This window comes from Panthera uncia, chromosome E3, assembly GCF_023721935.1.
Source record: "Panthera uncia isolate 11264 chromosome E3, Puncia_PCG_1.0, whole genome shotgun sequence".
Taxonomy (NCBI): Eukaryota; Metazoa; Chordata; class Mammalia; order Carnivora; family Felidae; genus Panthera; species Panthera uncia.
The window spans coordinates 23,545,151-23,558,578 of record NC_064815.1 but is presented as its reverse complement, the minus strand read 5'-3'; the positions used below and the strand labels follow the sequence as shown (position 1 = coordinate 23,558,578).

Sequence of the window (13,428 nt, the reverse complement as noted above, 5' to 3'; positions counted from 1 at the left end):
GGGGCAGGGAGATGAGGGAGGCACAGAATCTGAAGCAGGCTCCAGGGTCTGAGCCCCATGTGGGGCTCGAATTCGCGCACCATGAGATCGTGACCTGAGCCGAAGTCAGACGCTTAACTGACTGAGCCAACTAGGCACCCCTAAAGATTTTATTTGTAAGTAATCTCTACACCCAATGTGAGGCTTGAACTCACAAGCCCGTGATCAAGAGTCACATGCTCCACTGACTGAGCCAGCCAGCACCCCGTTTTCCATTTTAAATAGCATAATTTGCATTTTCGTCGTTCAGTTAAAACAGTTCTTATTCTGGATAGGATATCCTCATCTGATATATAACTTGCAAACATTTCCTCTAATTCCATTGGTGGCCTTTTTACTTTTTTGATAGAGTTCTTTGAAGTACAAGTTTTTAATTTTGATGAAGTTTAATTTATTTTTTTCCTTTGGCTGCTCTAGCTAAGAAACCATTATCTAATCCAAGGTCACAACCATCTGCGTCTAGGAGTTCTAAGTGCATGAGAATTTTTAACTCTTACATTTAGGTCTCTGATCCATTTTGAGTTAGTTTTTGTATATGGTGTGAGGTAGAGGTCCGAATGGATCTTTCTGTATGTAGAAAGCTGGTTATTCTAGTACCATTTTTTTGAAAAGACTATTCTTTCCCCAATGAATTGTTTTGGCACCCTTGTTGAAAATCAAGTAGCTATAAAGATAGGGGTTTATTTCTGCACTCTCAAATCTATTCCACTGAATATCCACTGTCTAACCTTATGCCAGGACCACAGTCGATAACTGTAGCTTTTGCAGTAGGTTTTGAAATCAGGAAATGTGGGTCTTCTGACTCTGTTCTTTTTCAAGATTGTTTTGGCTATTCCGGGTTCCTTGAATTTCCATAACAATCTTAAGGAAGTCTTCCAGTCCGTGAACACAGAATATCTTTCCGTTTATTTAGATCTCCTTTAATTTTTTAAACAACGTTTTATAGTTTTCAGTGTACAAGTCTTGCAATTCTTTGGTTAAATTTTTTCTTAAGTATTAAAATTCTTTTAATGTGTATTTATTTTTGAGAGACAGCATGCAAGTGGGGGAGGGGCAGAGAGAGGGAGACAGAGAATCTGAAGCAGGCTCCTCCAGGCTCCGGGCTGTCAGCACAGAGCCCGACACGGGGCTCGAACCCACAAACTATGAGATCATGACTTGAGCCAAAGTTGGCTGCTTAACTGACTGAGCCACCCAGGCGCCCCTTAAGTATTTTATTTAAAAACAATATTTTTTAATGTTTATTTATTTTTGAGAAAGAGAGAGACAGAGTGTGAGTGGGGGAGGGGCAGAGACAGAAGGAGACACAGAATCGGAAGCAGGCTGTTAGCACAGAGCCCGACGTGGGGCTCGAACCCACAAGCAGTGAGATTGTGACCTGAGCCGAAGTTGGACACTCTACCGACTGAGCCACCCAGGTGCCGCGACAATGGACACTTTTTCACTGGTCTTCAGAGTTTTTGAAAAAAGCGGTTTGTTTATTTTGAGAGAGAGAGAGAGAGAGAGAGAGAGAGAGAAAGAGAGAATCCCAAGCAGGCTCTACTCTGTCAGCGCAGAGCCCAACGTGGGGCTCGAACTCACGCACTGTTGAGATCATGACCTGAGCCAAAACCAGGAGGGGGTGGCTCAACTGACTGAGCCACCCAGGTATTCTGAAAAAAGTGTCTACGTTACAGAGCTCTGTAATGCTGCAGGAAAACTTCAAAATTAAGATTTTGTAGGAAGCGCTTCAAACCTGGTCTCGGTCGAGGATTTAGAACCATCCCGCACAACACCACGTCGTCAAACTGGTACCACGTCGGGGACCGGCAGGGATCCGGTCTCTGGGGACAGGGCCAAGCCAGGCGAGTGCATAGACCGCCCACCAGCTAATCAGTGTCTGCTGTTCCGCCGTTTAAATTGTATGACATCAATGAAGCAAATATTATTAAGAACAGGGTACCTGAATGTCTTGATCTTTCGATATTTTCTCAGTAACTTAGGGGACAGACAGGACAGCAAAGGATTAGGAGGACATACTTTAGAACATGCAAAATAAGAATACTTAACAGACAAACTCAAGTAAAACGCACCAGGATACCTCTGTCTTCACGTCTGCCTCGAAGCATGCGGATTTAGGCTGAACACGGATCTATTTCCTAACCGTAAAATGCTTTACTTTAAATGGCAGTATGCTACATCCCAGTAAACGTATTGCTTCGGCCTGTTTTCCAGATGGGGGCTAATTAAAATTTCTCATCTCGGGGGCGCCTACGTGGCTCAGCCCGTTGAGCGTCCGACTCTTCGATTTCGGCTCAGGTCGCAATCTCGTGGTTTGCGAGTTCAAGCCCCGCGTCCGGCTCTGCGCGGACAGTGTGGAGTCGGCTTGGGATTCTCTATCTCCCTCTCTCTCAAAACAAATTAATTTTTAAAAATACGACACAAAAACTTCCTGTCACAAACAACATTTGGGGAAGGAAATGAAAATGAAATGGGATTACCTTGCATATTAGACGGATAGTAATTAGGATCTTCTGACTCCTTCTTGACTGACACAGCCGTCGCTCTCGGTGCCGAGCCTTTGGAAGCAATGAAAATCATAAAATCGCGTGTTAGGCCACAGAGAACTAGGACCGGCTGGGACAGTTCCAGGCTCTGCCTTGATGAACAGGGCAACGTGATCGCCAGCAAAACAACGTGGGGCTCACACACTGAACAGTCAGCTTTCCCGTATAACAATACAAGTAACAGAACCAAAACACTATAAAATCAATATAAAAGGAAAGAAGGAAGGAAGGAGAGAAGGATGTAGAAAGGAACAGAAGGAGGGAGGGAGGGAAAGAAGGGAAGAAGAAGGTCTGGTTCCCAGTTTGGGAACATTTTCCTTTTCAAGGAGGCTTCGTACATACGTGCGTTTATGCAAAATACGGTAAAATATTCTTCTCCAATGCGATATGCATTTGCACATGTCACCTTTTTAAGGTTTTTTTCCTTAATTTTTTTGACATTTACTCATTTTTGAGAGAGACAGAGAGTGAGCGGGGAGGGGCAGAGAGGGGGAGACACAGAATCTGAAACAGGCTCCAGGCTCTGAGCTGTCAGCACAGAGCCCGACGCGGGGCTCGAACTCACGAACTGCGAGATCATGACCTGAGCCGAAGTCAGACACTTAAGCGACTGAGTCACCCAGGCGCCCCCCTTTTTTGTAAAGTTTGTATTTAAATTCCAGTTAATTAACACACAGTGTAGTATCAGTTTCCGGGGTACAATACGGTGATTCAAGCCTTCCATACATCACTCGGTGGCTACGTGTAATCTTACCTACGACAATGACATGAATTTCAAAATTTCAAAACCTGGGGGAACTACGTTAGTGAAACCAAAAGCCGTCATCAGGGAAAGGTGTGGTAGCCTGCAAAATTAGCCACAGGTTTCTCCCACCCCGGTGTGCACGCCTGTCTGCAATGTCTCTCTTGCTCTTTTCTAGAAGTGGAGGCTACTTCTCCATCCTGTAAAGCTGGGCCTCGTCTCATGGCTCACTTTGGCCAATGGGACGTTGGCCAACAGGACGCGAGCCGAGGCCTGAAGAGTGCAGGTGCGTCCGAGCTGCTGCTTCGGAACTGAGTGGCCGTGTGAACGCGCCCGGGCTCCCAGGGGACGTGAGACCAAGCGGACAGAGGCCAGGCTCTCCCAGCGGCCTCGGACCCAGGAGCGAGGTCACCTGGGAGCAGACAGCTGCCCGGCCAATGTGTGGAATTGCCAGAAAGACTAATCATTGTTTGGGGGTGCTTGGGTGGCTCAGTCAGTTAAGCATCCATCTGACTTCGGCTCAGGTCATGATCTCACGGTTCGTGGGTTCGAGCCCCGCGTCGGGCTCTGTGCTGACAGCTTAGCCCCGCGTCGGGCTCTGTGCTGACAGCTTAGAGCCTAGAGCCTGCTTCGGATTCTGTGTCTCCCTCTCTCTGCCTCTCCCCCACTCGTGCTCTGTCTCTCTCTCTGTCAAAAATAAATAAACAGGGGCGCCTGGGTGGCGCAGTCGGTTAAGCGTCCGGCTTCAGCCAGGTCACGATCTCGCGGTCCGTGAGTTCGAGCCCCGCGTCAGGCTCTGGGCTGATGGCTCGGAGCCTGGAGCCTGTTTCCGATTCTGTGTCTCCCTCTCTCTCTGCCCCTCCCCCGTTCATGCTCTGTCTCTCTCTGTCCCAAAAATAAATAAAAAACGTTGGAAAAAAAAAAATAAAATAAATAAACATAATAAAAGAAAAACAAAAGACTAATCATTGTTTGAAGCCACTTTGTTTTGGGGAGAAAGAGAGAGAAAGAGAGAAATTTGAAACTCAAAACCATTTTGACACTTGTTCTGTGTAGCAAGGGGTGCAGAAATATCACAAGAAATGAGGCTCTCAGGGGCCATCTGGCAGCGAGCTGAATGGCATCATGAAATCCAAGGTAGAGAGTCATGTTAGTAGGGAGCACATTTTTGTCTAAACTGAACCACATCTCCAAAAGGAAGCATCAACCAAAGAGGCCTCGTGGCGCCTGGCTGGCTCAGTCGGAAGAGTGTGCAGCTCTTGATCTCGGGGTTGTGAGTTCAAGCCCTGGGTTCAGTTTAGAGCTTAAAGACAAAAAGAGACCTATTTTTTTTTTTAAGTTTATTTATTTTGAGAGAGAGAGAGAGAACCAGCAGGGGAGGGGCAGGGAGAGAGAGAATCCCAAGGGGGCTCCGTGCTGTCAGCACACAGCCTGACAGGGGGGCTGCATCTCATGAACCATGAAATCATGAGCTGAGCTGAAATCAAGAGTCGGACGCCTAACCGACTGCACGGCTCTTCTTTTTTTTTTTTTAAAGTAAGCTCGACGCCCAACATGGGGCTCGAACACACAACCCTGAGATCAAGAGTCACACACTCCTCCGGCTGAGCCAGCCAGGTGCCCCAGCTTGTGTTCATTTTTATTAACTTGAATTTTGAGTTTTGGTTTTATGTACTTTCTAACCTCTGCCCCTTTAATGCTTTCAAAGATTTTCCCATCCCTCAAGCATTTGCATCTAAAACATTTTTTTGATCTTTTAACATTTCCCCTCTAATCAATGCCATTTTTCTTTCTTTGAGGAGTGGGGGAAGGCAGGGATAAGGTCCCTATTGAGGTTATTTAGTGCCCTAGTCACCACCACCCCTTTCACTGGTCAATTCTTTGGTTTTTTTTTTTAACATTTATTTTTATTTGAGAGAGAGAAAGAGAGAGAGTGATCAGGGGGAGGGACAGAGACAGAAGCTCAAGCAGACTCCACGTTCAGCACAGAACCCGATGCGGGGCTCGATCCCACAACCGTGAGATCATGACCTGAGCCAAAATCAAGAGCCGGCCACTCAACCGACTGCACCACCCAGGCGCCCCAGGATTTTCTATATAGATGACCATGTCATCTGTGAACAAAGGCAGTTATATTTCATCATTCCCAATCTGCGTGCCCTATATTTCCTTTTCTTGTCTTATTGCATTAGCAAGGACTTTCAGTACAACACTGGAAGGAAGTTCAAGAGGGGACATCCTTCCTCGTTCTTGACCTCAGTGGGAAAGGTTCTAGCCTCTCACTCGGCTTTTTGTAGATTTTTTAAAACCAAATTGAGGAAGTGCCCTGCCCCCCATTCTTAGTTTACTGCAAGTCCATGTTTTAGAAGTAAAACAAAAGAAAGGGATCAAATGATAATCTGCCAAATACTCGATTCTATAAGCATCCGTGTACGTACCTGAATCTTCCATGGGTTCAGTTTTCACACTGATGGGGCCACAGCTGCAAGGAGAAGGGAACCCTTGTCAAGACAAGCCGGCCGGTGAGACGTGACCATGGGAATCCGGACGCACTGTACTCAAACCCCCCAATCTCCAGATCTCCACGCCGTCCTACCTCCCCTGCCCGCCATCCAGCTCAACGCAAAACTAACTCATTCATGTAACGTTAACGTTCTTAATAATCTGTTATACCATTAAAGGAGTCCATTGAACATAGTCTTAAAACCTCAAACATCCTTTTGAATAAAGAATATATAACAAAACAAGGGAAACTTTCCATGGTCTAAAAACTAACACTCTGGGGTTAGATATGGATTTTATTTTTTATTTCCCTTACCTTTCACTTGGTGACGTCACCGATCTCTTCGCATCCGTGACCACCAAAGACCCACCTGTGCAGGAGTAAAAAGACACACACTAGCCCCTTTCTGCACCTTGAAAATGACACCATTCGAAGGCACGTAACGTGAAAGTAAATACAGAGAGAACAGAACTCCAGCTCCAGGCCTTTACAGAATAGTAGTGGGGAGAGACCAATTCAAAGAGGCCCCCGTGTCCTCGTGCCGTGTGTGTGGGCAGAGTGGGGGCTGAGGAGTAGACAGGGGCCGCAGCGACCTCCAGCAAGTCACTAAACCTTCCTGGGCCTCAGTTTCCTCATCTGAAAATGGTGGTTGGGTGAGGATCAATTAAAACGTGCAAAGAACACAGAACCATGCCGGGTATGCCGGAAGCAATGAATTAGCGGGTGCGGCTATTACTGTTCTATGATGAAAATACAAGCCGTCTGGGGCAATGGTCGCCCAGTCACCCGCCGCCCCTCCCCCTCAGGTCTCCCCTTCAACATAAGCTAGGGAATTCTGGGAACGTTCCATTGCTCTGGAAACGGACTTGGCTCTGTGAGCAGCCCAAGCCCTGTGTGCTCCCGTGTGCGCCTCGTGAACTCTGCCCACCCCTCTCTGGACATCCTGTCTCTGTACCTAGGTAGTCTCAGCACAGCACCCTCTTAGACAGACCTGGTCTCTCCAGGACAGGTACGGCCCACAGTTTCCAGCTATGTTCCAGATTAATAATCTGGGAAAATAAGAAGTGGGCAGAGGTGGATCTCTAAACGCTTCTGGAAAAATTGCTATTCTTTTGGTCCGTTCGTCGTCGTAAATTGAGGAGATTACAAAGGGCCCCGGGTTCTCAAACTCGGCCTCAAACACCCATCCACGTTGCTTTCTGCCTGGGCACGTGGATGGGCCTCCCGGCAGAACCAACGTGTTGAGACCCTGCTCGGCTTGAGAGCCACCTGGTGGCTCCACAAAGCCCCTTTGATCATACAACTCTAAACCCTCCCCAGGACTCCCGGGGATTTCCGCCGGGCGTCCTGGGGAGACCTCGGGTCACCCCTGGTTCTCTGTTGGACAGACTTGCTCCTTCTAGACGGTGAGTCTCAGAAGCACGAGAAATGGCCATACCTCCTCCATCCACTCCTGAACCCAATGATGCCCGGCCTGTGGCTGGGGGTCAAAGGACTATCAAGTGACCCAGCATCCTCATGACCCTGGACTCGAGGACAAGATAGGCCTACTGTCCTCTGTGGGCAGTAGGAGCTTGCCGGCTTGAGACCTAGGAGCTTGGCCGTGGGAGCTTGCCGGCTTCAGACCTGGGAGCAGAATCCCTTCAGCTCTTGTCGGGGTGTGTCCTTCCCTGAGCTGAGCACCCCACAAGAGGCATGGCCCCCCCCCACCTCGGGGTGCCAGAAGTTACTTCCTCCATGGTGAGCAGGCAAGGGACACACAAGCTTTAGAATGTACCAGACTTGCATTTCAAGTAAGAAAAGCAGGGCTGGAGGGGTGCCTGGGTGGCTCAGTCGGTTAAGCATCTGACTTTAGCTCAGGTCAGGAACTCATAGCTCGTGGGTTCGAGCCCCGCATCGGGCTCTGTGCGGACAGCTCAGAGCCTGGAGCTTGCTTTGGATTCTGTGTCTCCCCCTCTCTCTCTGCCCCTCCCCCGCTTGCACTCTGTCTCTCTCAGTCTCTCAAAAATAAAGGAAACATTAAAACAAAAAAAAATTTTTTTTTAAAGAAAAGCAGGACTGGCTTAGTAGCCAAAGGCAGTCACCGATTATGAGAAGCTGTCACTTACCGAGCTGATTCGCTGGACCTACGAAAGGTCTGCAAGAAAACCGACACTATTACCCGACATGAAAGACAGATTAAACATTTGAATAACCAACTTCTAAGTGTAAGAGGACATAATTAACAAACGAATTGAAATTAAGCTGTCAGTTTATCCTCAAATGAACTACGCTTTATGAGGGGGATAGAGCCTGCCACCTGTTGATGATGAATGAAATCCCCGCTTTGTTCTCCAAAATCCATTTCAGGGTGGTGAGACCATAGTTCTCGGGGTGCTGAAAGGCCACTCCTTCTGGAAGCCCCTGCACAACCACGGCCGCTGGGTCCCTCAGAATCTTCTCGTACGGAACAGGCACCATCGCTGTGGTCCCCAAGGCTTTGCCTAGAAGAGGGGAGATGTCTTTAGATGGTACGAACATAAACCCTACCTGTCAGCTGCATTCAGTGCAGTAAAGAAACACAGGTGCTGGGGCGCCTGGGTAGCTCAGTCGGTTGAACGTCTGACTTTTGGTTTCGGCTCAGGTCATGATTTGCAGTTCGTGAGATCGAGCCCCGCGTCGGGCTCTGTGTTGACAGCTCGGAGCCTGCTGGGGGGTCCCTCCCCCTTTCTCTCTGCCCCTCCCCCCACCTCTCTGTCTCAAAATAAATAAATACACTTTAAAACAAACAAAAAAGAAAGAAACACAGGTGGCAATGCCCGGCTTTGAAGCCACAGTAACAGCTGAAGCATCCTAGTCCTCTATAACCCGTTAATAGAATTCCCAAAGGGCCACAGGAAAAGCTTATGAGACGTTTTACTTTACATCTTCACATAAGAAAGAGGAAATAACAGGTCTTCTCCATTCGGTTGTAGGTGGCACACCCAGGGCAGCAGAGGGTGCCCCACGCTTACTCAGTGCCCAAAGAGGATGAGAGCCCCCACCCGAAGGTCCACAAGGACCCTAGGTGGCTCTGCACAACTCAGGCCAACTTGCCTGTGGAGAAGTTATGGAGTCAACGTGGCCTCGGGTCACCATCTTGGGGCCGGGTCAGTCGTGCTGCGCTGGCTGGCCAGCCCCCAGGTGCAGGAGCCCCATTTCTCTCAGAAGCGTAGCCTGAGACTCTGAGATCCCCTAGGCTCGAGGTCCCCCACAGTCAAATGCTCACAGGGACCTGCAGGTCCCATAAACGTGTGACGCTCTCTAAAAACGACAGGACTCTGAGAGGCTAAGGCAGGCGCTTGTGTCACAACTAAGCCCAACGCCTGTATGGTTATTGAGTTACCCAGCTTTTCTTTTTTAAGATTTTATTTTATTTTTTAACGTTTATTTATTTGTGTTGAGAGAGAGAACAGGCACACGAGAGCAGGGGGAGGGGGCGGAGAGAGAGACAGGGAGATTGAGAGAGAGAATCCCAAGCAGGCTCCACACTGTCAACACACAGCCCAACTTGGGGCTCAATCCCATGAACTGTGAGACGGTGACCTGAGCCTAATCAAGAGTCAGATGCTTAACCGACTGAGCCACCCAGGGGGCGCCTGGGTGGCTCAGTCGGTTAAGCATCTGACTCTTGATTTCAGTTTAGGTCACGATCCCAGGGTTGAGGGGTGGAGCCCCTCGTCAGGCTCTGTGCTGAATGTACAGCCTGCTTGGGATTCTATCTCTCAATCTCTCTGTCTCTCTCTCTTTCTCTTTACCCCTCTGGCCTTTGTCCCTGTGTGTGCACATGTTCTCTCTCTCTCTCTCTCTCTCTCTCTCTCTCTCTCTCTCAAATAAAAAAAATAATAGGGGACACCTGGGTGGCTCAGTGGGTTAAGTGTGTGACTTTGGCTCAGGTCATGATCTCGCGGTCCGTGAGTTCGAGCCCCGCGTCGGGCTCTGTGCTGACAGCTCAGAGCCTGGAGCCTGTTTCAGATTCTGTGTCCCCTTCTCTCTCTGCCCCTCCCCGACTTATGCTCTGTCTCTCTTGGTCTCTCAAAAATAAATACGTGTTAAAAAAATTTTTTTTAATAATAAAAGGAGATAAAATTCTGCATAGGTATTAAAAAAATCCTTATCTTGGGGTGCCTGGCTGGCTCACTCGATGGAGCATGTGACCCCTGATCTTGGGGTCATGAGTTTGAGCCCCACATTGGGTGTAGAGATTATATTAAATAAATAAATAAACAAGAAAAATCCCTCTTAATGCCTGTGGAAGACATGAGTAGATGGAGGGACGCCTGGCTGGCTCCATCGGTTAAGTGTCCGACTTCGGCTCAGGTCATGATCTCACAGTTCGTGGGTTCGAAACCCGTGTCGGGTTCTGTGCTGACAGCTCGGAGCCTGGAGCCTGTCTCGGATTCTGTGTCTCCCTCTCTCTCTGTCCTTCCCCTGTTCACGTGCTCTCTCTCTCTCTCAAAAATAAATAAACATTAAAAAAAAAAAGACATGAGTACATGGAGAGACTGGTGAGGTTGAGGTTGGTGCCTGAACCAGCAGCGAATGTCTTTAATATAGTTCAGCCTTGAACAACACAAGTTTGAGCTGCTCAAGTCCACATATACGTAGACTTTTTTCAATAAACACATCATGATACTACACACGTATTTTCTCTTCCTTATGATTTTCTGTTTCTTTTTTTTTTTTTTTTAAGAATTTGTTTTTTCAAGTAATCTCTACACCCATCGTGGGGCTCGAACTTACAACGCCCAGATCAAGAGTCACACGCTCCACCGACTGAGCCGGCCAAGATGCCCTTCTTCCTGACAATTTTCTTAATAACTCTTTCCTCTAGCTTACTGTATTGCAGAAATACATTGTGTAATACGTATGACATACGAAAGAGGTAATAATGGACTGTTTTTGTTACCAGTAAGGCTTCCAGTCAACAGCAGGCTATTATTAGCTGAGTTTTGGGGGAGTCAAAGATTAGATATGGATTTTCGACCGCAGTGGGGTGGGTGTCCCATCCCCTGCATGGTTCAAAGGTCAGGTACAATTGCGTTGGCCTTGCAGTGGGGGCTCCCTCAAATGGAAGCAAAGAATGAAGAATGAAGGCTGATCAATCAGAGGTTTCTATGGACCAGCAGAGATCAAGCTGTCTTCTGCAAGGCGCCCTCTGGTCCTGAAGATCTGGCTCTTGGCTTAAGGAGAATGTAGAGTCTTAAATGTTAGTGGCATCTAAACAGTCACACCAATAAAGTGATCTGTAACACTCCAGCTCCTTAGTGACCTATGCTGATCCTAATGGGTGACGTGAACTTTACCGTAACAAAAGCAGAAATAGTCCTCAACTGCTTTTCTGAGTATTTCTGTTTCTCCTGAATCGATCTGCATCCCGTTCGCAGGACATGGGGATCTGGCCTCACGCACCCCTTCGGCAATGCCTGTAAACAAGCGACAGGCACAGTCAGTCTTCAAGCGCTTGTTCCGAACATTCCCTCAATGTCTACGCTTCTGGTATTATACCGGAAAGAGGGGGAAATGGATAAACATAAAACAAGATCTTTTTTTATAAGTAAACTACCCCCAACGTGGGACTCAAACACACGACCCCCAAGATCAAGACTCACATGTCCTACCGACTAAGCCAGCCAGGTGCCCCTAAAACAAGATTTTTTTATAAACATTAAAAAAAACATTTTAATGTTTATTTATTTTTAAGAGAGAGAGAGAGAGAGACAGAGCATGAGTGGGGGAGGGGTAGAGAGAAAGGGAGACACAGAATCTGAAGCAGGCTCCAGGCTCTGAGCTGTCAGCACAGAGCCCGACATGGGGCTCGAACTCAGACCACGAGATCATGACCTGAGCTGACGCTGGGACGTTCAACTGACCGAGCCACCCAAACGCCCCAAGAAAGGGTATTTATGATGAACAGGATAGTATAACATGGTGGTCACCTCTGAAATGAATCTGTTGATAAAGAACTATAAATAATTCAACACAGAGGGAATAGTAGTAGTTCAAAGGAAACGATAACAAAAATGTTATTTGCTATACGGTCTGAAAGTGACCATAGGAGGACCTTCACCGTCACAAAAGTAGAGACATCAACACAGACATTAAAATTACAAAGCAAATACTGTAAACCATTTTTTTCCCCAACAGATTCAACAACGTACATGAAATGAACAAGTTAAAAATAAAGTTGAGGGGCGTCTGGGTGGCTCAGTGTATTAAGCATCTGACTTCGGCTTAGGTCGTGATCTTACAGTTCATGAGCTCGAGCTCCGCGTCAGGCTCTGTGTTGACAGCTCAGAGCCTGGAGCCTGCTTCAGATTGTGTCTCCCTCTCTCTCTCTCTGCCTCTCCCCCGCTCGTACTCTGTGTCTCTCCCTCTCAAAAATAAATAGACGTTAAAAATTTTTTTTAAAAACAATAAAGTTGAAAATAAAGTTTACTGAAATGGGCACTGAAGAAATAGAAAGTATGAATAGCCCTATATCTGAAAAATGAGTATGCAACTGGGAAACTTGAAAAAGTCTGTAATTAAATCTCAACGATTAGACATCCATCTGGCAACTGACATTAATGAGTTGAGGACACCCTTCCTGTTCATCTATTATACACTTACTGTATTATTTAAAGATTGCTTCATATTTGAATCTATCTTCCTGATTGTGGAGACTATAATTTTGGTCTTGGAAACCAATCTGAATCAATCAATCCCTCTCTCCCTTACATACATACTGATGATCTGGACATATGTAAATATTTATTCATGTTCCCATCCCCTCTGACGACCTTTGGAAACATCTACAGCTATGTTCATCTATTGTCTCTCTCCACAGTCCTAATGACATTACATCCTCTCATAACTTTGGTGGGTTTTGTTTTTCCTTTCTTGGTTCCAGAAAATACTAAGGTGCTAGGTGGATGACCTACCATGGTAGAGACCATTGCTATACAAGGTGTAGGTTTTAACATCCTAGTTTCTGTTGCATGTGGCCACATCCACTCACTAGAGCTGCTGGACACTTATAACACATTAAAAGCTCTAAAGGGGCACCTGGTTGGCTCAGTCAGTCAAGCGTCTGACTGCAGCCCAGGTGGTGATCTCACAGTGTGTGAGTTCGAGCCCCACACTGGGCTCTGTAGTGACAGCTCAGAGCCTGAAGCCTGCTTCTGAGACTGTGTGTGTCTCTCTCTCCATCCCTCCCCCTTTGCACTCTGTCTCTCTCTCTCTCTCAAAAATAAACAAACGTTAAAGAAAAGAGAAAAGGCTCTGAAGGTCCCATAGCGAAAAAAGAGAAAATGGTTGTTAACTCAATGGACCACCTGACGAGCCCAGAGTTTTTTTTATTCCCTTTCCTCTGGGAACAAGTAAAATAAGAATTTATTTTAATGTGGGTTTATTTTAGGAATCAAAGACAATTTACTCTATGTTCCTCAAATTTATTTTATAAAACCAGGGTGCCTCTGAGGACAAAGTACAGAATACACTGACCATGTTTCTTGGACCTATCAGTGTTAAGCAGATATTTGCTGGTATGCCAAGTCAAGAGACGTATCAGAACCATTTTCAGGATAACGTGTAGGCTA

The 13,428-nt window shown here is 47.0% G+C and overlaps 1 protein-coding gene across 4 annotated transcripts in view; it reads right to left on the bottom strand.

The window, feature by feature from the left end:
* The window catches only part of LOC125928165 (general transcription factor II-I repeat domain-containing protein 2B), a 51,330-nt gene that overhangs the window by 17,792 nt on the left and 20,110 nt on the right, over positions 1-13,428 (bottom strand). For all 4 annotated transcript variants that reach the window (XR_007459579.1, XM_049638763.1, XM_049638764.1 and 1 more), the window contains exons 5-10: positions 11,155-11,274; positions 8,130-8,313; positions 7,939-7,967; positions 6,146-6,200; positions 5,766-5,809; positions 2,520-2,597 (exon numbers count right to left, since the gene is read on the bottom strand). Coding sequence is in view for 3 of the 4 variants with exons in the window: in XM_049638763.1 (XP_049494720.1) it covers positions 2,520-2,597; positions 5,766-5,809; positions 6,146-6,200; positions 7,939-7,967; positions 8,130-8,313; positions 11,155-11,274 (510 nt within the window). In the remaining variant the exon portion in view is untranslated. The remainder of the gene's footprint in view (positions 1-2,519; positions 2,598-5,765; positions 5,810-6,145; positions 6,201-7,938; positions 7,968-8,129; positions 8,314-11,154; positions 11,275-13,428) is intronic.